Below are 23,965 nucleotides of genomic sequence, written 5' to 3'. Positions count from 1 at the left end.
TTAATTCATCTGGATATAATGTGATCCTAGCCTGAAGGCAGAGAGATGAAGTAGAAGAGCTTTCAAGGTCTCTTCTAATGATTCAATGAGTGTCAACCCAATTCAATCTGCTAAAAACTGCCTCAAATTATAGGTTCAATAACAAAAACTCAGAGTAAAGCTGGAGAGTTTCTAACTTGATGTCTGAGTGCAAACAAAAGACCCATGCAATAACACAGAATGTGGGAGTTGTTATTTAAAATTAAATAGGAAAAGCCAGTGGAATAAATATAGCTAATGACCTAAGGATTCACATACAATATTTCTAATGTTTTCTCTATCTAAACTATACAAAATTATATTAATCCAGCAATGTCACTTGTTCGAAATGGAGCTAAAACCACAATTATTAAACAGTAAAAAAAAAGCAAACATATATGTTAAAATCTACACATTAAAGCTCTTTCTTTTTAATCATAGTGTAATTCCTCATTCCTTACTCAAACCTTGTTTATTCTCCACTGTCATCACAAATGGAAATAGCTTAGCTCTGATTATAATAATAATGCATATTTAAATACCAAAACATATGCAAAAAATACCTCCAAAAAGTAAAGGAAAATTTAATCCACATTTCCAGGCGTAGATTATTAAAATTTCATTTTCTCCTTCTAAATAGTTTTTACCTAAAGATATGGTTTGCAAAACAGTGGGATATTACTCAGAGTTTTGGTAATTCATATTTCTCCTCTAAACATTATAATAAACATTTCCCTGGTATAAGCACATGTATATATGATTGATTTTTGCTCACATATCCTATTGTGTGTTAAATATATTTTAGACCTATCTACCATTGTTTACAAGGGATTCTCTGCACCTATTTTATACCTTTCTTCCTCTTTCCACTCCCCTACGCATACACAGTTTGGGACAATGATGGGTAAGAAATGATTGGATCGTGGATGTACACTGATATGCGAGTAAGCAGAGGATGCCCAGAAAACTGAACTGTGGCCAGAACTAACATGATCGTCTCAACCAATGATTCTCTACTTTCCATGTCCTCAGTTACCTAACTCATATTCATGTCCTATTTCTAATCCTCTCTAAAGACACTTGATCAGTACTCCTTGCCTCACAGAAGCTGGAGCTGTAAATCCTTTGCTTATTTTCGAGTATACGAAGGCTGTTGAGAGGGAATGCTAAAGAAAGTACTGCTTGTCCATGGTCAAGATGTATTTATAACTCCTTAAAATAGCCCCTTTCTCCTCTGATAGGAGAACACCAAATTTGGGAAACAGATAAAGCTACTAACATCTGGTATATATAATAAGAATCTAAAATTCTTTGGAGTGGACTCTCTTTCCTCTCAGTTTGGAGGGCCACTGCAATAGCAAATATCTTCAGCCTCTGAAGATGTCTGATCCAGTATTTATGAAGAAAAGAATAGCTGGAGCATACTAAGTCAGGACATAAGATATGTGGCTGTGCTTTTGATCAAATAGAAAACCTTTTGCCACAATAACACAAAAGTACTTTACAGATAGTTCAGAAATAGCAAATCAAGCATGTGTGGGCCACATATTATATGTACCCCTCACACACACTGTTTTACAGCACAGGGAACATTTTCTCATCTTTGTTCCATCCTGCTTTCTTTTCTAGGGCAATGGTGTTGAATACTGATGAGATAATACCTCTTTCAACCTCTGGCAGGCATTTTAAAGCAATTTGTTCAAGTACCAAGTACCCAGTCTGCATTTTTGTGGGCAATTTGTGGATCAAATTTCCTATCATCCTGAGGGTATTTTGAGTTTTAAATATAATGGCTTATCACGACCACAGTACATCTCCTTTAATTTGATTCATTTCATATATAAATAGAAAAACACACACAAACTACAGATATAGGCCCCAAAACATGCTTTCTAGCATAGATACTTGCTATTGATTCATACAAACATGAATCAAATAGAAGTTAAAGAGAAAAATTAACTTATTTTTTCTGTATGGTTTCCTAATGTTTGTACAGTTTTAATTTGGTTTCATTATTTTTATATACTTGAAGATAAAGATTAATTCAGAGCTAAAAGAGAACAACATACTTTCTTAATAACTGATAGCCAACTATAACCAGGTGTTAGGAACTTAATTTTGTATGTCTTGTATTAATGAATATAATTGAATACACAGAAAGAATTTCTTTTAGTCAACCTCATTTTCACATATATATTGATAAAACCCTTCACTTATTTTTCAGGTACTCCCCCATGTATAATTACTAACGTCTGGAAAACAACCTCAATGATTGCCCTAAAAAGAACTGTAAATAGAATAAAATGTTCTTATGTTTTAGAACTAATACTAGTTTGAATGAAAGTTTAAAAAAATCTACTGGATACACTGGATGTAATAATTATCATTATTATATACATTCCACATAATTCTTTCAGATAGTGTGGTATATATATGTACAAACATATACATATTATATCATATATGTCTCTGTAGAGATAAAGTGTTCACAATATATACTTTATGTTCTTCAAACATCTTTCATATAACAGAATAGTACAGGCTAAACCCTGGGCCAACTTGACATAGTTGAGAAAATTCATAATTGAGAAGATAAAGTGACTTTCCTCTTCAACTTTTAAAAAATAAGAGGTAAAATCAAGAAACTAAAGGGCTTTCAAATGTCTTTTGCAGTAGTCACAATTACCTCATCTTTTAAAAATGCCAGTAGTATGAATTTTCTATCAATCAGGAAAAATAAGTCTCTATTAGGAGCCAAAACACACATCATTAGCAATAGTTGTCATTCATATAAAGATTCCAAATAAGGAATCAATTGTGCTTATGTTTCACGTCTCTTTTTATTCATTATTAATCCTGTAACTTGAGGTAAATTAATCCTTGTAAATATAACTTCCTAAATTTTGATTAATATTAATTGATTCTGATTCTCATTGCTCAATTACGCCTTATCATTTTTTTTTTCCTAAGTGCGTTTTTCCAGGACCCATCAGCTCCAAGTCAAGTAGTTGTTTCAACCTAGTTGTGAAGAGCGCAGCTCACAGTGGCCCATGCGGGGATCAAATCGGCAACCTTGTTGTTAAGAGCACCGCACTTGAACCAACGGAGCTAACCGGCCACCCCTTATCATTTATGTCTTCTGGTGCCACCAAATACTAATGACCTAAAAATGTTAATTGTACTACTATAATGTACAATCCTGACCAAGGATGTCATCATGTTAAGTAAAGGTGTAATTAATGACAGATTTATTTTAAATATATGCTAGTCTATATGTTATAAATTTACAAATCATTAACTTAAAGCTAAACAATCTAAAGAGAGCTTGGTATTTATATAATACAAGCACATCATGTACACACCGTCTTTGGACATCATTCCAATCTCTCAGAAGCCTTTCATTTTCTTTCTGCAGGTGCTCATTTTTGGCTTGGTTTTCCGTGATGGTGTCCAAACAGTCACAAATAAGATCTCTAATGACCTCAGCTGGGCTTGCAACTTTCTCTAGGTTGAAGGAACCAAGTCTGAACTAGGATAAAAGGAAAACATGATTAGCTTTGGGAGAATACCAAAATTGAGCAGCCCAGTTTTAAATATACATAATTTCTCTTGGGGGAAGAAAAGTTTAAGATTCAAATACAGTACATTTACCAGTTATAAATAGAGTGATTAAAAAACTAGGCAACTTTCTACTTTCTTACTAAAGTTTATCATATAAACCAACATATAACCTAAGAATCATTTTTATAAGTGGTAAGTCACTCTCCCACCTCCTAGCAGAAAACAACATAAACACCACATAAGCATACAATCATCTGTTTGCTACAACTTTAATTCACTCCGCTCAGTTTAAGAAAAGAACTTATACATGAAGATTTTTTTAATGCTAGTTTCTGTTAAATGGTAAAATGAAGTAATTGACATAACCTACTTCTGAAGAAAGAGCACAAGTTTGGTAATAGCTAAGAGAAGTGTAAGGTTTTAGGAAACTGATAAACCTGGCGGCATCACACAGTAACTAGCTCCTTTATCAAAAAACAATAATTTATTACTGTAAATTGCAAATAATAATGTCAAGTGTCTAGCCGGAGTGCTTTTGCATAATGCAAGACATAAAAATATCTTAACTACTAGTAGGCACTTTAAAATAAAATAGTATAATAATACAGTTTTATTTATAGTTATGGAATTCTGAAGGGAACACAGGTTATCCTCATTTGGTAAAGATACTGAAACAGGAATTAATAATAATTATAATTACCCTTACTATTAAAATTAGAATTATTATAACGAAGATTTTAGAAATAATTATAATTACATAGCTACCATGCCTTGTAGTTGAAGTATAAGTCAAGCATAGCACAAATATAACTCATCTAACAATTACCAAAATGGAACTAATCTACAGTTTATAGATTAGTAAACTGAGGTTCGGCATAGTTATTTAATATACTGAAGGAATCAAGTCAAGATCGTATTTTGCTATGCTGTTATGCTGTCTCCTGACATAAGAAGATATCCTAACTAAACAACTAGTCAGAGGGAGAATTAACTCCAGAATCCTACACATAATTCTGAAGAAAGATTCTAATGACACTGAGTGTGTGGTAAAATTGAGAGTAAAACGGAGGTTTTTCTGGTTTTTGTTTTTGTTTTGTTTTTTAGCCTCTTAGATGAGTGATTTCTATGTTGGCATTTATCAAATAAGAACTTTTCCCAAATGTCGTTTTTAAGAGTATTTCTATAAGTATGTTATATACAGATTGGAAAATATGTAACAGTCGTTGATAATTCTAAGACAAATCCATATTAGTCAATTTACAAATAAAATTAAAGGTAACTGAAGTAAAAATCAAATGTTTGCAATCTGAGTGGCATTTTATAAAATATTTCAGTTAACTCCTACAATTCAGAATCATTTGTATGTCTAACCCCACAGAGGAAACTTTTCTGGATGAATTGTATTTACTGCTTTCTTTTAAATTTTCAGATAGAAAACATAGGTAAATGTCTTACTTAATATTACAGAAACGCTGCCAAAGGCTAAAATACTGCGATTCCTAGTTGTTGAGAAATATTTATTTATACTAGCTTAAAACCTAAAGGGAAGCAAAGGAAATTTTTGTTTTGTATTGAATATTATTTGTCTAGCCACAAAGAAATTGTGTGTGTGTGTGTGTGTGTGTGTGTGTGTGTGTGGTGTGCGTGCTTTGAAACCCAAGTAGGTCATAATGTCTGTTTAATCCTTTAATTTGTTTTATTTTACCACTTCCTGTTTCTTAACAAAAGAAGGGGAATCAGATTAGGAAAACCACCTTTTAGTGCCATGAGTACACCCAGTTGTATAGGCTTATATATGTAACCAAAATTAAACAATTTGAGCAATGTTTACTAAAAAAAGATTTGGAAAAGTTCTAAGAATTTTTATTTATTCAGTTGAAATTATTTCAGACAATTTGTCACATCTGATTTATTTATTTCTCTTAAACTTAGAATCATAGGTCCAAAAATATTTGCAATTTTCATATATAATGAAACAAGAATCATTTAACAAGCATATATATAACTTCAAATAAGAAAGTTTTATCTGTGTAAGGAGTATATAAATTGGAAGTAAATTTGGGCATTTACCTTTTAAAGCTTCTCAATGTAAACAAGCACACACACAAAATAAAGATCACTGTTGAGTGCTACTTTTTCAAGCCCATACAAACCAGAAGAAAAATTACACTTATTTTATTTTTAGACAACAGATTACATTATCAGGAAAATGGAAACACACAATTTTGTATTCTCTCATCACAATTGGCAGGCAACTTTGACTAAGACGGACATGTTTAGAAAGGAAAGAGTTTCTCATCACTTGAAAGTTTCAACAATGCCAAACTAATAATGAATTTGTGCCCCACTCTGATCCTAAATAAAGTAATAAGAGAAATACAAATAAACACAAGTCCAGCCTTCTACCCTTCTATCTTGGATAACAAGGAAAGAAGGGACCAATTCTAAATCACTAATAACAAGCAACTTCTTTCAAAATATCATTCAAATGTATATATTCAAAATTCCAAAAAAGAATTCTTAAATGTTTTCTCAGCTATTCAGTACAGAATAAACTAAAAGTGTCATTTCTTTTTAAGAGTGGGAAACTACTTTTTAGTTTCTATTTTCTAATTATAGGTTTTTCCTTTAAAACAGGTATGACATCTGTTATTCCAAACAATAAAAATTAATCAAGAACTATGTAGAAATTCAATCCAAGGAAATAATTTTTCTTGAAATACTCAGACTATTTTTGAGAAAAGTTCGGTTATGCCTGTGACAGTGACTCTACTGGACCATCCTGCCTGTATATACAGGATTCAGAAGCAAGACAGGAAGCACCCGTCTACTTTCACTGCTGCTGTCCCAACCTATCCCCATCATTACACATGCAAGGGTCCACATGCCCTTGTGCACTTGACTTTGATAAAAGCCTCCTATCAGGCCTAATGAACTGAGAAGCACAAAGTATTTCCGTGCCCTAACTCTATATTTAGCCCATTCTTTTATAATGCCAGTAAAATGGAAAGTAGCAACTCAGGAAAGTATTGTTTTTAAAACCAGTAAATTCACACAAAGGCTATATTGTATGGTTGAGTCAATTTTAAAATCTTTTACTTGAGTTTTTTGTTTGACATGTAAGGCTTTTGGCATGGCTGTTCTTTATTTAGTAGTTCTGTAATTTCAAAATAATCTACAATATAAAATCAGGACTTCAAATGGTATACTGGAGTCAGAAACCACAAATTGAAGACATTTTGTAAGCATCTTATTCTTTAGAGGGATGGGCAAAAATAAGTATCTTTTCATAGTCAGTTCTCAAGATCTTCTGGAGAATTCAGTGTTCACAGACAGACCTATACTAACCATCTCATTCAGTCTATAGCCTTCTAGATTTTAACCTTTGTCTATATTTTTCTATGTCAAAAAGTTGAGAACAATTAACTTTTTAAATGTTGATAATCATAGGAGGATGCACTACTTGGGTCTAAGTTGTCATAATTTTAGCTAGTAAAACAAACTAATGAGAGCACTTTTTATCTAATCTGCATTAAAATTCTCAACTTCAGAAAACATCCATTTTCTTTAGCCAGGGTTTTGTTTCTTCCGAATATCTGTCGGTCAATTCTTTAAGTCCAAGATTAAATGCCACACCTCTTACCCATCACTTCAAAGCCCAGGTCAAATTCTCTTTATTTTAGCTTACATAGACTTCTCTATTCTTACTACTTTAGCATTTGTCCCCACAGTTTTTCACTGTTTTACCCTCCTTATATTTTTCTCTGGTTGTTTCAAAACTGCAGTCTTCTCCTTTAAATTTCTAGCTCTTTGAGATCAGCGACTATATCTTACATTTCTTCCATAGGCTCCACAGTATCTTGCAAAGCTCTAGACATATGTTCATGGTGCTCAATAAAGACTTGAATTTTTTTATTGGAATGATCCTTATTAATAAGGGAATATAATTATAATGGAGTGGGTAAAACAAATAATTGGGACAGTGAAGCTCTGAATACAAATTAGGAAATGTTTTAAGTGGCTTAAGCATATAAGACAGTTTTATTTTATGGAATAGTATACTTTAAACAATAAGGATATGATTTTAAAAATATATAACAGCACTTGATACTGTGATAATATATAGGTTAATAAAACCTAAATAGATTTTTTTCTAAAAAATATATAAAGTTATATACTCAGTTTTCAGGTTCTTTGGAGGGGCCAAACAGATAAAAGAAAATATACAGTATTGGTAAACTATGTAAATCAAACACTATGACTAGTACTAAGCGATTCCTGGGGAATTCTTTGTGGCCATTCTGAATGTGTCTAGGGAAAAGAGGATTATCAACGTGTGAGTTGACATTCTGCTTAGAACATATGAACTAATGGGTCTGAATTCTGATACATTATCAAAGTCGTCTAAATAACCTTGCAGAATTAATCTTTGTTACTCTCCTGGGAACCAAAATATCAAGCTAAAGGAAAAAGAAGCATAAAGATATTTTGACGTTACTACTAGGCAAATAATAGTGCCTATTATTTGGGAATTTACTTTTTTTCCAGTATGTTTTCAAATTTATTCATATCAAAGTTTAGCTGTGTCTACCTACATGTACACTAAAAAAGTAAAGCCTGTCCATTATAATTTATGATATATTTTGTCTATGGTAAACAAATACATAGTAGTATATATACAGTTGTAATTAATAGTTGTAAAATTCTAGCAATAGAGGAAATCAGTCATGTTATGTAATAAAAAAGAGACTAAGTGTACTACTACTTTGTAACTTCTAAAGCAGTAAAATATCTAAGTTGACAACTGGTCACATTTATCTTCTAAGGTAACCAGAGCTGAGAAAAGAATACAGATAAGGACTTCTTCTAAAGAGATAAGAGAGCTACATTGTGAAACTACTAATCTTACTTTTCAAACTATTTTCTTGCTCAACTTTCTTACAGCTTAAAAAAATTTTTTTTTAAATGCTTAAACATCTCAAGATGATTGTATGATCAGGCAAGTCTCTGCATCTTTTAGATCCTGTAGGTTCTTACAATCAAAATGTAATAATCTAAAAGTAAAAAATATGCTGAGCTCTAACTACAACGCTACAAATTATTAGCATTTTAAGCCCATGCTATAGGTTTTAATATATTATTTAGTATCACCTAAGAATTCTTTTTATGTCTTCATAATTGCAAAAATCATTGGTGGGAGTTAGAGAGAATCCTTGAGAACAAAAAACCCAAGTCTAGGTTAGGGAATCTCAGAAGTTACTTTTACTTTGAATAACTATAAATGTTCACTCCATTACTGTGTTACAATAGAGATGATGAGTCTTTGGCATCATGGGAAATATAGTAAAATGTAGATTTATCTTAGCCTAATTAGGAGTTATAATTCACAATGAAAAATTATACTATATATACAGAATCAAGTGAAAGGCTTTTCTTATAATAACTGGATTGGGGGGGCGGTGGGTATGGAAGGGGACTATTGACTGCAAAGGTTGCTTATTATTTGCCTGTTACTTTATCTTTGATATTAGGTGCTGATAAAGAAATACTGCCTTGGATTTCCTGACACACTTCTAGATCTAATATTTATCTAATCATATCTTCACAGTATGCTTCTCTATCTTCCATGTAGATGCTAAATGGTAATATTTCTCGGACTGGCTCCTTGGCCCACTTCTCTTTTTTCGCTGTAGAGTTATAGAGTTATCTACAGTCATAGCTTCCATTCTTACAGATAAGCTGACAACAGCCAAATGTGTATGTCGAGGTGGTGCCTCTCCTGAACTCCAGGATTAATTCCTTTTTGGAGTGGTACTACCAGGGTGTCCTATATGAACCTCAAACTTCAAAGCACGAAACAGAATTCATTGTCCATCTCCCTCAATACAAAACTAGCTCCTCCCTATATTTGCCACTAGACATTCACCATTCATCCAGTGATACTTGGGTGGTGTAGTGGATAAGCATGAACATCTATGAACATCTAACATGGCATTACATTATTTACTTTCTTTTTCTTATACAAGGTTAAAAGCTGGAAAGAGATAGGGGCTACAAATTACTCATATAAGTATCCCCATTCTTAATGGTGAAACATAGAATGTATTGATTCATTCATTCATCAGATTTTTTGAATATGGACTATGTGTTAAGTAAGCACTGGAGAGACTGTTGTGAATAAGAAATACAATGTGTCTGCTCTTTATGAGCTTTTATTTCAGTGGAGGGAGTTGATGATACACAATGATCAAACAATAATTTCACACAGTTGTAGATTTGATGAAGAAAATACAATGGGTAATAAGATAGTGACTAGAGGACAAAGTATCCTTAGCAAAGCCATAGCTGGACTCCTATCCCATGGGTACCGTGAGATAAAATGTGTGTGGTTTCAAGATGCTAAATTTCTGTTGATTTGTTACTCAATAATACAAAATGAATACACATATGCCTCAATATAACTAATCTGAAAAAAAAAAAAGCAAAACAAAAAGCTCCCTTAACCCCATCTCATATCCCAGATTCTAGCTATTGTCCATTTTTCTGCTCCCACCACAGCAAAACTTCTCCAAAAATGTATCCAGCATCTGCACTGTCCAGTACAGTGGTCACTGGCTACACATAGCTCGTACAGTAACTAAAATTAAATACTGAGCCACACATAACACAAGCCACATTTTAATACTCAATAGCCACATGTGGTTAGTAGTTGCTCTATTAGACAGCATAGATTTAAAAAAAAAAAATCCATCATCCTAGAAAGTTCTTTAGAATAGCATTAATCTATTTCTTCATTTTATTACATCCTATTCTTTCTTTAAATACTCTCTAATGAACAACAAGGCTTTTCATAATCTGGGCCATCACTACCTTTCCAATCTCATCTCTTACCAGTCTCCCTGCCTTCGCCAGCCACTTGCTTTCCTTATATACTTGAATATGTCAATTATTACCATATGTAATAGGCAAAATGGTACTTTCCCAAAGATATCTACACCCTACTTCCTGGAACTTGTGAATAGGTTGCTTTCAATGACAAAAAGGGACTTTGCAGGTATATTAAGGTCATAGACGCTGAGATGAGATTATGCTGGATTATCTTGGTGACCCCAATGTATTCACATAAATCCTTAAAATCAGAGAACCTTCCTTTCCCAGCTACAGTCAGGGAGAGGCACAGGGAGATGCAACATTGTTGACTTTGAAGGTGGAAGAAGGAGACCATGAACCAAAAATGTGGGTGGTTTCTAGAAGCTGGAAAAAGGCAAGGCAATGGATTTTCCTGTACAGTTTCCAGAAAGAATTGTAGCCCAGATGACACACTGATTTTAGCTAGTTGAGACCCCTGTGTTGGACTTTTAACCTACAGAACCGTAAGATAGTGAATTTATACTGTTTTAGGCCACTAAATTTGTAGTAGTTATTTGTTACAGTAGCAACTAAAAATGAAAACACTACCTATGGTAGGCTGAATAATGGCCACTCGATAATGTCCACATCCTAATCTCCAGAATCTTGAATATTACCTTATTATATGGCCAAAGGGACTTTGCAGATGTAGTTAAATCAAGGATCTTAAGATGGGGCTATCACCATGGCTTATTCAGGTAGTCCCAATGTAATCACAAGGGTCTTTATAAGATGGAAGCAGATCAGACTGAGCAGAAGCTAATGTGATGACAAAAACAGAAATTGAAGGTGATGTACACACAAGCCAAGGAGTGCAGGGAGCCTCTATTAGATGAAAAAAATAAGAAAACTACTAAGTTTTTGGTACTGTGTTATAGTGGTAACAGGAAACTAATTCAGGGTCTTCGCACATTCTTCCTCGAAAATTCTTCTCCATGAACTGCAGATGGCTTCTCCCTCTACTTTATCCAAATCTCTGTTCACTGTTACCTCTCTAGAGACATTTTCTTCAGCACTCTAACTACAGTATAATCATTCTAGAATCCTCCAAAAAGTCCTACAAGGAAAGGCCAATAGTGCCGTTACTGAGAAAAAATGTTTTATGATCTTCTAGCAGTTGCCATCATCTTAAAATATTTTATTTATACATGTTTATTGTCTAATTTCCACACACCCCAACCTAAACCCCATACTCACAGTAGGAATTCAAAAATGTTTATTAACTGAGTGAATGAATAAATGGTCATAAACGTGCAAATACTTCTCTGTTTTAGCAACATTACTTATAGAGAATTTACATTTTAATGTAATTAAATCTCCAAATAGTTTCATTTTAAGGTCTTTGCAAATCAGAGGAAGTAACTACTCACCTATATTTTCATTTTTAAAATGTTTCCTCCAAATACATAACCAATGTTTCCTCACCATTTATTCAGAAATTATTCTCTCCCTAAAGATATAAAATGCCACCATTATTAGAAACTACACATTCATGTATGTATAGTTAAGTATGTTCTTGAGTTTCCTATTCTGTCCCATTAGTCTCTATCCTTTTACTATTAGTAGTATGCGCTTCAAATTATCATAGCTTTATAGTATGTTTTATTATTAAGGATTCTAAGTTCCCTCTCAAAATTCTTTGTTTCAAAATTTTATTCTGTAGTTTTGCCAAGCATGTTCCTAGAAATTTTGACTATGAATTTCAGACAAACCAAAAACAAACAAAAAAAGCAAAACAATATACTTGTAATTTGGTTTGGAATTACAAGGTGTGATGAGATAATATGGTGAATGTTTAAGTTTAAAACAAATTATTAGAGTAAAAGCTATATTGCCATTAATCCCCCTCAAAATACTCCCTGTTGCTTTGAACACACTTATCCCATCATTTTTGCCACTGTCTCAAGCAGTTCTGGAAGTCCTCTTTCGTGGGTGTCCTTAGCTGCACTGTTGTGGCTGCCTTGATGTGCTGAATAATTTTGATTCTGGGGACGAGCCAGAAGTCACATGGTGCCAGCAGCTCCAGTGAATATGGTGGATGAGGACACACTGTAATGTTTTATTTGACAGAAATTGTCCTATACCAGAAGCGATGTGTGACACGTAGCGTTGCGTCGTCATGATGGAGGATGAAGTAAAGACACTCACAAAACAGGACTTCCAGAACTGCTGCAGAAAGTGGCAAGAACAATGGGATAAGTGTATTTGAAGCGAGGGGGAGTATTTTGAGGGAGATAAATGGCAATGTGTCTTTTACTGTAATAAGTCTTTTTTATTTAAACATTCACCAAATTTTTTTATCATACATCATATATTCATTTTCAAATTGTTTTATAAGGAATTAACTTATTTCTAACATGAATTACAGAGCAATTCCTTTATTCAGGACCATTATATTTCTTCCTATAATTGGGTTATTTTTATGTCCTTGGGTTAAGTTTCTCATTGCTTATTTTGAATCAGATTCCCTACACAGCAGCTGATAAGACTACTAAATGACCTGTAGGTAGAAATAAGAAAGTAATTGCCTGACCTCAGTCATATTGTTTGTTATGTTGATTTCTTGGTTATATTTTAAAAATTGTATGATATAATAGGAACCTTAGAAATCTCTATTTTAAAATCCCAGTACTGACAGTTACTTGCAGTGGGGTCCTGAACAAGCAACAGTAGTAACCACTATGTTCAAAAGTAATGACTTATCCAACAGGAGATTCGCAAACAAAATCTAAAAGCTGGTCATAAAGCATTTTACAAATAAGCCACAATAGAAATAACACCTAAGGGCATAAATCTCCTCTCTCTTGAGTCAGTTGAATTTGTCTGCCTCCTAAAAATGGTTTATTACTTTAACACAGTAGCATTCCAGAGTAGCTATGACAGAAAAATCTGGTGCTGGCATCACTATTTGCTGTTGCTTCGGAGGCCTCACATAAACAGTAAGCAAGCAAACACTGGACAAAATTTATAACAGGATAAAATATCATGCTATGGCATGGTTAGGAAATACAACTTAATAGGACATAGAATGAATTATCATGAATCATTTACTTCTGAATTTAAACCAGTTTACCAAGTTTAGAAACAATTGCTCAGGTCTCTCATAATATTCTCCAGGAAAATTAAGTTAAAATAGTAGAATCTTATGTTTTTTTCTGATTACAAAAATTCTAGTCCTTTGTTATTTAAAAGTTTCAGAACAACTTGAAGCTGAATGGTACCCTCCACAACTAAGATTGAAAGGACAACAACTTGACTTGGAAAAAAGTCCTGGAAGTACACACTGTTCCCTAATAAAGTCCTGTTTTCCTTCCCCAATAAAATCTAAAAAAAAAAAAAAAGTTTCAGAAACTTAAGGCCAACCTCCTTTATACCTTCCCTAAAGCACAGAACTATACTCATTTGATGGCATAGCATAACTGGTTAAAAGGCATTATGTTGACATTAGAAAGTTTTGTAAACAAAATTTTCAGACAAACTTACTGTGTTAACTATAACTCCAATATCCTTAAAAATCAGTTATTAGAGACTAATAAACTCAAAACTAGTGATCCTTAAAGAATCATAGAAATACCAGGTACCTTTAAATCCTCAATTTAATTAAATCATAAAAGATGGAATCAAGACAAAATACACTCATTTATTGTATGGTTTATGAATTTATTTCTAAACAATTTTTAAAAGTTTAATGATTGCCTTTTTAATCAATGGATTAAAAATTCTTCTGCCATATATTGTCATTCAAAAACATTTACTAAGAAGCCTAAAAAACTTTACTTATTGTAACTTAATGGCAGATTTGTAAGAAAGAAATTTCTATCCAAAATATTTATACAGAAAACTAGTAATATTTACTTAGATTCATTTGCTTATTTACCTAGAGACAAGATAAAAACAAATTATTGGTCTAAAAAAACATTTTAAAATTTTCAAGGTTTTTTTTAGGTGAACAATTACTTAATAGGAAAACTTCCTGTAATGTATAAAAATTAGCATGTATTTTTTATGAGATAGAGAAGAATTGGAAAGCATGACGGGTGGCAACCATGCATTTAACTGAATTTTCTTGCACAAAAAAATGTAATTAAAAGTTAATATTAAGGTAGTTCCAGTTCAGGTCATAGCAAAATAAGCTGCACTGGACTAACCCTCCTGGAAATAACAATTACAAACTCGGAACCAAAAAACAAAAAACTCACAAACAAAAAACAAAGACATTCAAGAGACTAGAAAATGACTGAGAGAAGGCAGCGAATGGAGGTCTCAAACAGGGTGAGACACGTATTAAATGACTGTTCCTCGCATGACACTCCCCCGTCCGAGGGATCATGTGCAACAAGTAAAAACCATACCTGCTGACTAGACATGTCAAGCGGTGGATTCTGGGACACACACACTACATAGATTGAAAGTAGGAGAGAAAATGTAAGAAAATTAAAGAATCAATATAGTACGTACCAGTTCAAATTCACATAATAGAATTAGCCAAAAGAGAAAACAAAATAGAGAAAGAATTTTAAAAGTGTAAAGAAATGCATAAACTAAAAGATTTAAATTTCTAGATAGAAAGGGTCTGCTAAGATTCCAGCACACTGGATTGAAAGAGGACTCATATCAAGACATAGCTTCATTAAATTTCAGAACATTTGGAACAAAAAGAGAATCCTAAAAATTCCCAGAACAAAATAGGTTACATGTGAATAATCAGGAATTAGAATGGCATTGGATTGCTAGAGAAAGGCTGGATACAAGATGTCAATGAATTACTGTCTTCAAAATAATAGACATATTCATAAAGAATATGTCCCATGAATGTGATGAAATAGACCAAATTATATCATAATATACTTCTAATAATAATAAGAAACATTTATTTAGTACTTACTCTGTTTCGGGCATTATGTCAATTAACAGAGAAGTCTTTCAGGGGCTAATAGTAGTAATGAATCCAGATTTTGAGCTCTGGATCTAAGACTAAAATATATAAGGAATATGTGAAATATAGTCAATACATTTCTGTAGAATCCTACGTGAAAACTTGAGATTCAATTAAATAATCTCTCTTTAGTTCCCACCATTATATGTATAAGACCATTTACATTGTAGGAATACCTGTATGAGTTAGAATATCTGCATTACATAAATGTAAAGAGAGTAGTAGTATTTTATAAGGCTTACAATATTATTAATTTCAGAAAATCAATGCAAAGTATAATACCCCAATCATGAATTTTCAATGTTTAAAAGCTCAAAGTACAAAGGTAGCCAGACAAAAATGTTAAAATATTTCAGTACTAAAATTACTGTTTTCAATGAAATAATGACATTACTACATGAAATACCAAGTGTTTTGCGGTAACTATGTAAATAAGTCATGTTACATAGGATAGCACCTTGCTGTTAGCAAATATTAAAACCAGAAACTTAGTTTAAGTCCAAAAAAAATCAAATGTTTTGGCATACTACAGTTCCACTTCTGTGAACTGTTTCTTATGAAGCAATCTCAAATGAGTACTCTTACCTATTGCCAAAAATGTCCAAATGGTATAGTAGTTACTGTATTTTGACAATGCACTAATTTCAGTTCACTTAATGAGGTATTAAGGGGTGAATCCCTAAAACTAAAATGAGGGAGCAGTGCTAGGAATGGTGCCCTGGCATTTTGAAAATAGAGACTATACTGAGATACATAGTTATATAAAAAGTCATATTCACGGGGAAACAATGTCAGATGTAAAAATGAGTATTTCATAAAATTTTTAAAAGAAAATTTTTCTTTGTATGACTCAAAAGGTCAGATAAAAGATTTATGTTCAACTACGAGAGATGCTTCAGCACTTACTGTCATTGTTACAATATATTAAGGGAGCAAAAAATCATTCCCCTTAATAAACTAGTTCAGAAAACTACAGAATGTAGACTCTTTAAAAATTATCATAATTTTACAAATCAGTGTTTGGCTATAAATTGAAGAAGACCATGACACCCAGTGAGCCTGTCAGATTCAGAGCTCCTTTTTGGAAAGATTTATTTAATTTTCAAACTGGGTGGGTAAACTTCTGAACGTACATGGCAAGCTTTTACAAGTTCATGCTTTGGATCAACTCAAATTTGCCACCCAAGTATTGATAACTGGATCGATACACAAGCCATAGAAAATTATAAAGGATCAAATATGGATGGGGATGGCTGACTGCTTTTGAAATGACTTAACCTAAATTCTTCCCAAAGGATTCTATATATTAAGCGACAGCAATTACCACATTCCATGTCCCCTTAGAATTGCCAAGGAACTCGTAATTTTAAGAAAACAAATATAAGATGGTTTCCACAAGGTTAGGTTGCTTTCCTAAAATGGACAGAGGTAATATTCCTGTTCACCACCTCTTGTCTGGAGTTGAATATCTATTGGAATATCTGCCTCAAAAGCAAATTCCTATTATGTTTAACTGAGGTTTTCACTTTTAAAAATTCTGTATCTTAGCAACAACTATGTTTAATAAGCATACATTCAAAGTCTACTTTAAATTTTTAAGTTGTCAAATGTAACAATTAAATTGGCTTTAATAGCTATTCCCTACACCTAAATGCTATATTGAAGACTGACAATCAGATTTGAATTCTGGTTTTTCTTAACACACTTTTTCTTCATATATATATATATATATATATATATATATATATATATATATATATAGTGTGTGTGTGTGTATATATGTATGTATGTATGTATGTATATATATGTCTTCCTTTTACTGAAGCTAAAAATATAAAAAAAAACCACAATGATACAAAATGCCCTAAAATTTGAAATTCTCTTTTTTATAACGTTATCCACATTCTTGGTATTTAAATTCCAGAACCAGATATACATGAAACAAATATTATAGTCTACATGAGGTTCCTTTACCAAAAAGCTGTGACCTTGATTTTTGAACTTCAAAAAGCTGGAATAATACTACTGTTCAACCTATTTATCCTAATTCACAGGTATTACATGCATAGCATTCCAAAGGAAAGAGAAAAACTTTGAAGAACTATATAACCTCAAAGAATTATGCACCCTTATAACAAACATTTTTAAGGAATTTTTCACCAAATACTAATTAATATATGCATCAAAGGTACAGAGAAATGTCATTGCCCAGAGATTTACAAAGATGTACTCATTATATAGATGTTAAGTGTCATATAAGAGTGCTCAATAATACCATATTCAATCATATTCAATATTGTTTACAAGTATATCAATCTCAGAATAGATAAGCACATTTCTGGGAAAATAGTAGCAGCATGAAATACTAATCAAGGTATCAGTATACAGGAACATAATCAGACTCTCAATATCAAGACTGGCAAAAACTAGTGTGATGTTTAATTTTATGTGTCAGCTTTCCTGAGTTACTAGATGCTGGGCTAGCTAGCTAAACATTACTCTTGAGTGTGTCTGTAAGGGTATTTCTAGAAGCGAGTAGCATTTGTGTTGTTGGACTGAGTGAAAGAGATTGTACTGCCTTTCCCAGTGGGGATGGGCAATCAGTTGAGAGGCCAGAATAGAACAAAAATGCAGAGGAAAGTGTAATTCACTCTCTGCCTGACAACTTGAGCTGGGACACAGAACTTCTGTGCGCACACGATGTCCCTGGTTCTTAGGTCTTCTGACATGGACTGAAATTCTACACCATCAGCTCTCCCACTATCAGGTCTTTGAATTACATCACTGGCTTTCCTGCTCTCCAGATTCTAATGGCAGATAGCGAGACTTCGCAGCCTCCATAATTGTGTGAGCCAATAATACTTTATTATATATTATAATATACATATATATGTGTGTATATATATATAATATATCCTATTATATATTATATGTATATATCCAATTGACTGAATATTGAATATTACATATATATTAGTCAATTGACTGTTTCTCTGGAAAACTCTAATACAGGTAGTATTTCAGTCATATAGAGTCTACGGTTATAACCTAAAGATAATCTCCTATATTCCCCCACTGTGCCCTAGTCATCCTCTGGCCAATTCAGTAAAAAATGTGAAGAGGGTAAGAACTACTTTTACCTAGGTTTTTCTTTTTTTCATGAATGTGGATTGAATATTATAAATAACAAAATAAAGAAATGCTGGAACAATATTAAAAATAAAACCAGAGTATCACAAAATAATGAATGTTGTTGGAACATATGCACAAAACGATTTCTTATAGACAACTCACGTAATCACTACAAACTACCACTGAGAAAAGGAAGAAGAGTCCAGAATGTTTTGAACCTGTGAGATCAACACAAAAACAGGCTCAGAAAAAGAATTTGTTCACAATTCAACTGAGAGAGAGAAAAAGAGCAATGATGCAAACTTTTCCATTGTTGTCTCATCAGTGAGTAACCTAGAGGAACCACCCTGTCTTGGATTAAATATAATTTTCTTCCCATTGCCAAAAACAATCTATAATTCTTTCTAACATGAGTAGCTACCTCTAATTTCATGCAAAAATACTACTTCCGGAATAATGAAGATAAGTAAATTTTTTTAAAGTTCAATATGACATTTCTGAAAAAGAGAACTAAAATGTGCAGAGAAAAGGCCATCCTCAAACCTTAAAGGGACAATTTAAGTAGACAGAACACTATCAACTTCATCCTTCTAGATTTACATATGTTCGGTAATCCCATTTATATTTTGATGTTTTAATCTAAAGAACTGCAGTGGAAATTCCATCAACAATCTGTATTTAGTTCTACAATAAGCAAACCCATCATCCACCAAACCCCATCATTAACCAAGCATCTTTAAGTCACAGTTTAAAGCGCTCTTCGACTAGCAATGACCAGCAATGGTTAGAAAACCTATTTAGAAAGTTATAAATACATATTGATTGACGGACATCAGGTAACAGAAAGCCTTTCAGTATCTATCAAAGAAACAGAGCCAAATGGAAGCCCTGCTTTCTCTGTGTTCTCCAGAAGACATATAACCCTGTCAAGAGAGCCGCAATTCCCAAACGCCAATGAAAGAATGAAAAGACCAGACACTGATAATGTTAAAGGGTTTCTACCACCACTGCCACCACCATAACTCACAATGTATTCTTTGTAAATCAAAAGGACTCTATTGATTCATTTTTGGGAGAGAATAAAGTTTTGCTTTAAGAATTTTAATAGTGCTAGAGAGCTGATACATAATTTTGTCTGTATTGCCTTTTGAACAATTATATGGACACATAAAATCAGTATGGCAGTGTGAAAGTACAAACAGCACGATTCAACTCAATTTTACTGAGTTTCTACTAATATTAGCAACTGTGTTTGGGGCTGAGAATGAAAGCATAAACAAAGCCTACTTCCTGTCCTTATGGAAATCATAATCTGGCAGAAGAAACTGAAATGTAATCATCCAATGAAAATGCAACATGGTCTGAAAAGAATGAATGGGATGAAGTTAGGAAAAAATATGAATGCCATGCTGAGATATTTAGCATACGAATGTAGGTCAGGGCTTGCAAAGTCAACTATCTTCAAGAGCCAGGCAAGTAAAGTCAATGAATAAAGCTGATGGGCTGGCAAATTTTAGACAGCATTTCCCATCTACAGGAACAGTCACTGGGTACCCTGTTTCCCCAAAAATAAGACCTAGCCAGACCATCAGCTCTAATGCATCTTTTGGAGCAAAAATTAATATAAGACCTGGTATTATATTATATTATATTAGGCCCAGTCTTATATTATAGTAAAATAAGACCAGGTCTTATATTAATTTTTTCTCCAAAAGATGTATTAGAGCTGATGGTCCAACTAGGTTTTATTTTGGGGGAAACACGGTAGTAGTAGTGGATTGTGTCTTGTGGAAATTTGGGCCAGATTACTTAGATTTCTAATTTTTCGAGAGAGGCCAGATATCTAGCTTTTTAGGTACATATAAGCTCCGGATTTTAATTGTTGGAAACCTGTTAATTTTTTTTCTACATGTAAGAGCCAAACATAACATGTCTATAGGCCATATCCAGTCCTCTGTTAAAGACAACTAGTTAGGATTTCAACAATTTTTCAGCAGAATAATGTGATCAAATTTGCAGTTTTAGAAATGTGCCTCTGGTGATAGATGAGAGTATGGATGACAGGAGACAGGAAGATCAGCTGTTCAGAAAAGTTCGTACAAAAAACATAGTGAACTTAAACCTTTGCCATAGAAAAGTGCTGACAATCACTTGAGTGAAAAGAACTAAGGATTAGACAACATATAAGTTGTAGGGAAGGAGCCAATAGATAGGGGGGAATTAAAATGCAAGAGTAAAGCTGAGTAAGAGTGTAGGTCTAATCGAGTGAATTCAAAGAGTGGGAAAGACCAGGACAGAAGAATTTAGACGTAGAACACAATAAAGGTTCTTCCTTTTCTGAAACTAGAGGAGGAAAAGAATACAGACACATATGATGATGGAAAAAAGAAACTGAATACATACCTAATAGCCTCTATTGTTTTAGTGGTAGAAAGAACTCTCAGATGGCACTCGAGATTCCATTTTCCGGTGTACATGCCCTATATAATCCGCTTTTGTTTGTGGGTAAGAATTTGGGAATTTAATAAGATGTTCACTCCCATAATTAAGTTAGGTTATATGGCACAGCTGACTTTACAATGGAGAGATTATTCTGGTTCAGCCTGATCAAATCAGGTGAGCCCTTAAAATATACTTTCATGAAGAGTAGAGATTGAACTTGCAGGAAATTCTCTGTGGCTAGATTTGAAGATGGAGGGTACCATGAGAATGCCCTCTAGGAGCTGAGAACCACCTTTGGCTAACAGCTAGCAAGGAAATGAATGCTGCCAACAAACATGTGATCTTGGAAGAGGAATCTGAGCTCCAGATGAGAATGCAGTCCCCCTGACACTTTGATTTTGGCCTTGTGAGATTCTGAGCAGAGAACCCAGTTGTGCCATGGCTGGACTTCTGACCTATAGAAACTGTGAGATAATGGTCCGTGTTTTAAGCTGCTAAATTTGTAACAATGTGTTGCACGACAATAGAAAACGAATACACCTCGTATTTAGAAAACAAAGTTATTTTTAAATGAAACAACAAGGATTGCTTCAAGATAAGGTTGTTGGAACTTTCATGAATGACAGTCAAGCCATATTTACTTTCTAGCAACTTTGGTTTCATCAAGCTTACCCAAATGTCATACCAGGCACAAAACAATTCACTAGAAAGAGAAATAACATCCCATGTTATACAAAAATTTAAGTTATATACCAAAGGAGTCAGACAGGTTTTAAAAATGTACTTCCATGAGAAGACTACACAAGAAAGCAGATAGATACAGAAAACTCACAAAACACAAAGTCACTATTTCTCACTGGTAGTTAACAAACATGAAAAATGTTATCAACTAATTCCTCAGATTTTAACACCTTCAGAAGGTTCCAGCCATCATAACTGCTGTACACAGTATATCTTCAAGTTTCTCCATTCAGTAAAATAAATGACTAAGTTTCTATTAAACCTCTAAAAACATCATGTTTGCTCAGCAAAAACTTAACATATATATCATAAAATTGTTTCAGGAAGTATTTCAATAATTATGGTAGAAATAAAAGTTATGAAAGAATAATAATAGTATTATTGCAATCCTGTTGGCATTTAATCACTTAGTCTTTTGAAATCATTCTGTTTACAGTCATATTTACTGTCTGGTTTCCACAGTAATGAACACACAGCCTGTTTATTTTAAATATTCCATCCTGAAATGAGGATTTTTTTCCCCCAAATTCATAGTGCACGCTAACCAAGATCCTAAGCCAAAAAGAACACAGGAGACCAAATGTGTAAAAGACAAAAAAGATCCAATATGAACATTATCCAGTTTTGAGATTTGGAGAAGAAAAATGTCAGACTCCAGCTGTTCTAACTTAATAGAAGGATAGCCCATATTGGCTTAGCCCTTGTCTCTTGAGGGAGACAAGCCGCCTATGACATAATGTGTCCGTTTTGTTCATTTTATGTTAGTAAGCACAGCACTGGCTTTGTGTTTCAGCTTTCTCTTGTCAACGTTCGACTCTCTTTCCCTAAAGAATACCAAAAAAAAAAAAAACAAAAAAAAAACCTCTCTTTAGATCAAAAGTGAAAGTTTATTGCAAATCAAGGATTATAAGAAAATTAATCTCTGAGAAAACAGAACTTAAAATTTAGAACGTTCCCCAGATGAATAGTTTCAAGGCAGTATTCTTTGTTGTCCAGTCACCATATATTCTAAACAGAACAAAAATACTTCCCTTTAAAGTTAGAAAAAAAACAAAACAACAACAAATCATCCATAATTTAAAAAAGGAAACAAACTGAAAAAAATGACTATTTTTCAAGTAATTAGAAAATAAATCCGAAACCTATTCTTTTAAAAATGGAAGCATAAAATAGATGGAAAATGAGAATGGGGGAAATATTTAAAATAGTTTAGGTTTCACAAATTTCAATTCTAACTCTAGACAATCCAACATATCAAATAATCACTCTCCACCACCACCACCAGCCTCCATGGATTCATCCTTCCTGACACTCTGACCAACCCCTGCTCCAAGATGGAGTGGTGGATTCTCTTCATTGTACCCCTGTCTCATAGATCACATGGAGTAAGTTGAAAGCTTGGCTCAGCAATCTTCAATCGTTGCTAACTATGCATTTAAAACTGCGCTAATTCTTTGGCGTCTAGTTCTAGATATAGAGTGTTTTGGCTGCTGTTCAAGTCTAAATATTTCATAATATTTCTTTAAATTTCTTCTTTGGTCCATGAATTTTCTTACATTTGTGGGACATACAATCTTTTTAAAATTATCACAGAAAACTTGAACTGTATATTGATTCTCTGGTTGAGAAGTGCTTTGTGGGTTAGTACATAGTTAAATACTGTCATGCTTTAATATGCTTGAAAAAAATATATATTCTCTAATAGTTATCTATCTATCCATCCATCTATCCAAGTAATCTTGTTAAAATATAGTATTCCAATCTTCTATTTTCTCACCTGCTTAATATATTGTTTTTTGACAGATGTTTAAAAAAAAACTTTCAATATCGTTTTGGATTTCTTAATTTCAACTTGTTATTGAGTCAATTGTTGCTTTACATATTTTGAGGTTATGTTTTAGGTGAATATAGGTTCTCAGAATTATTATGTCTTTCTAGTCCTTTGTTCTTCCCTATTCCTAGCAACACTCATTGCCTTAAGGTATATTTTTTGTACAATAAAAGTCCCTCACAAGTTATATTTTGATTAATATTTGTCTGGTATATTACTTTTATCTGTTTCCAACCATTATGATCCTTATGTTTTAGATGTATTTCTTATAAACAGCATAAAGTTGAACTCTGTATTTTATAGAATCTAGAATCTGTCTTTTAATAGTTTATATTCACATAATTAACTGATTTATTTCTACCATCTTATTTTGTTTTCTTATCTTTGTGTATTTG

The 23,965-nt window shown here is 33.0% G+C and overlaps 1 protein-coding gene across 2 annotated transcripts in view; it reads right to left on the bottom strand.

The window, feature by feature from the left end:
• Positions 1–23,965, bottom strand: part of XRCC4 (X-ray repair cross complementing 4) — a 297,733-nt gene that overhangs the window by 194,173 nt on the left and 79,595 nt on the right. For both annotated transcript variants that reach the window (XM_033110629.1, XM_033110627.1), the window contains exon 4: positions 3,381–3,547. In XM_033110629.1, the coding sequence (XP_032966520.1) occupies positions 3,381–3,547 (167 nt within the window). The remainder of the gene's footprint in view (positions 1–3,380; positions 3,548–23,965) is intronic.

Source organism: Rhinolophus ferrumequinum, chromosome 7 (assembly GCF_004115265.2).
Source record: "Rhinolophus ferrumequinum isolate MPI-CBG mRhiFer1 chromosome 7, mRhiFer1_v1.p, whole genome shotgun sequence".
NCBI classification, from domain to species: domain Eukaryota; kingdom Metazoa; phylum Chordata; class Mammalia; order Chiroptera; family Rhinolophidae; genus Rhinolophus; species Rhinolophus ferrumequinum.
This window is presented reverse-complemented; position numbering and strand designations above follow the sequence as displayed.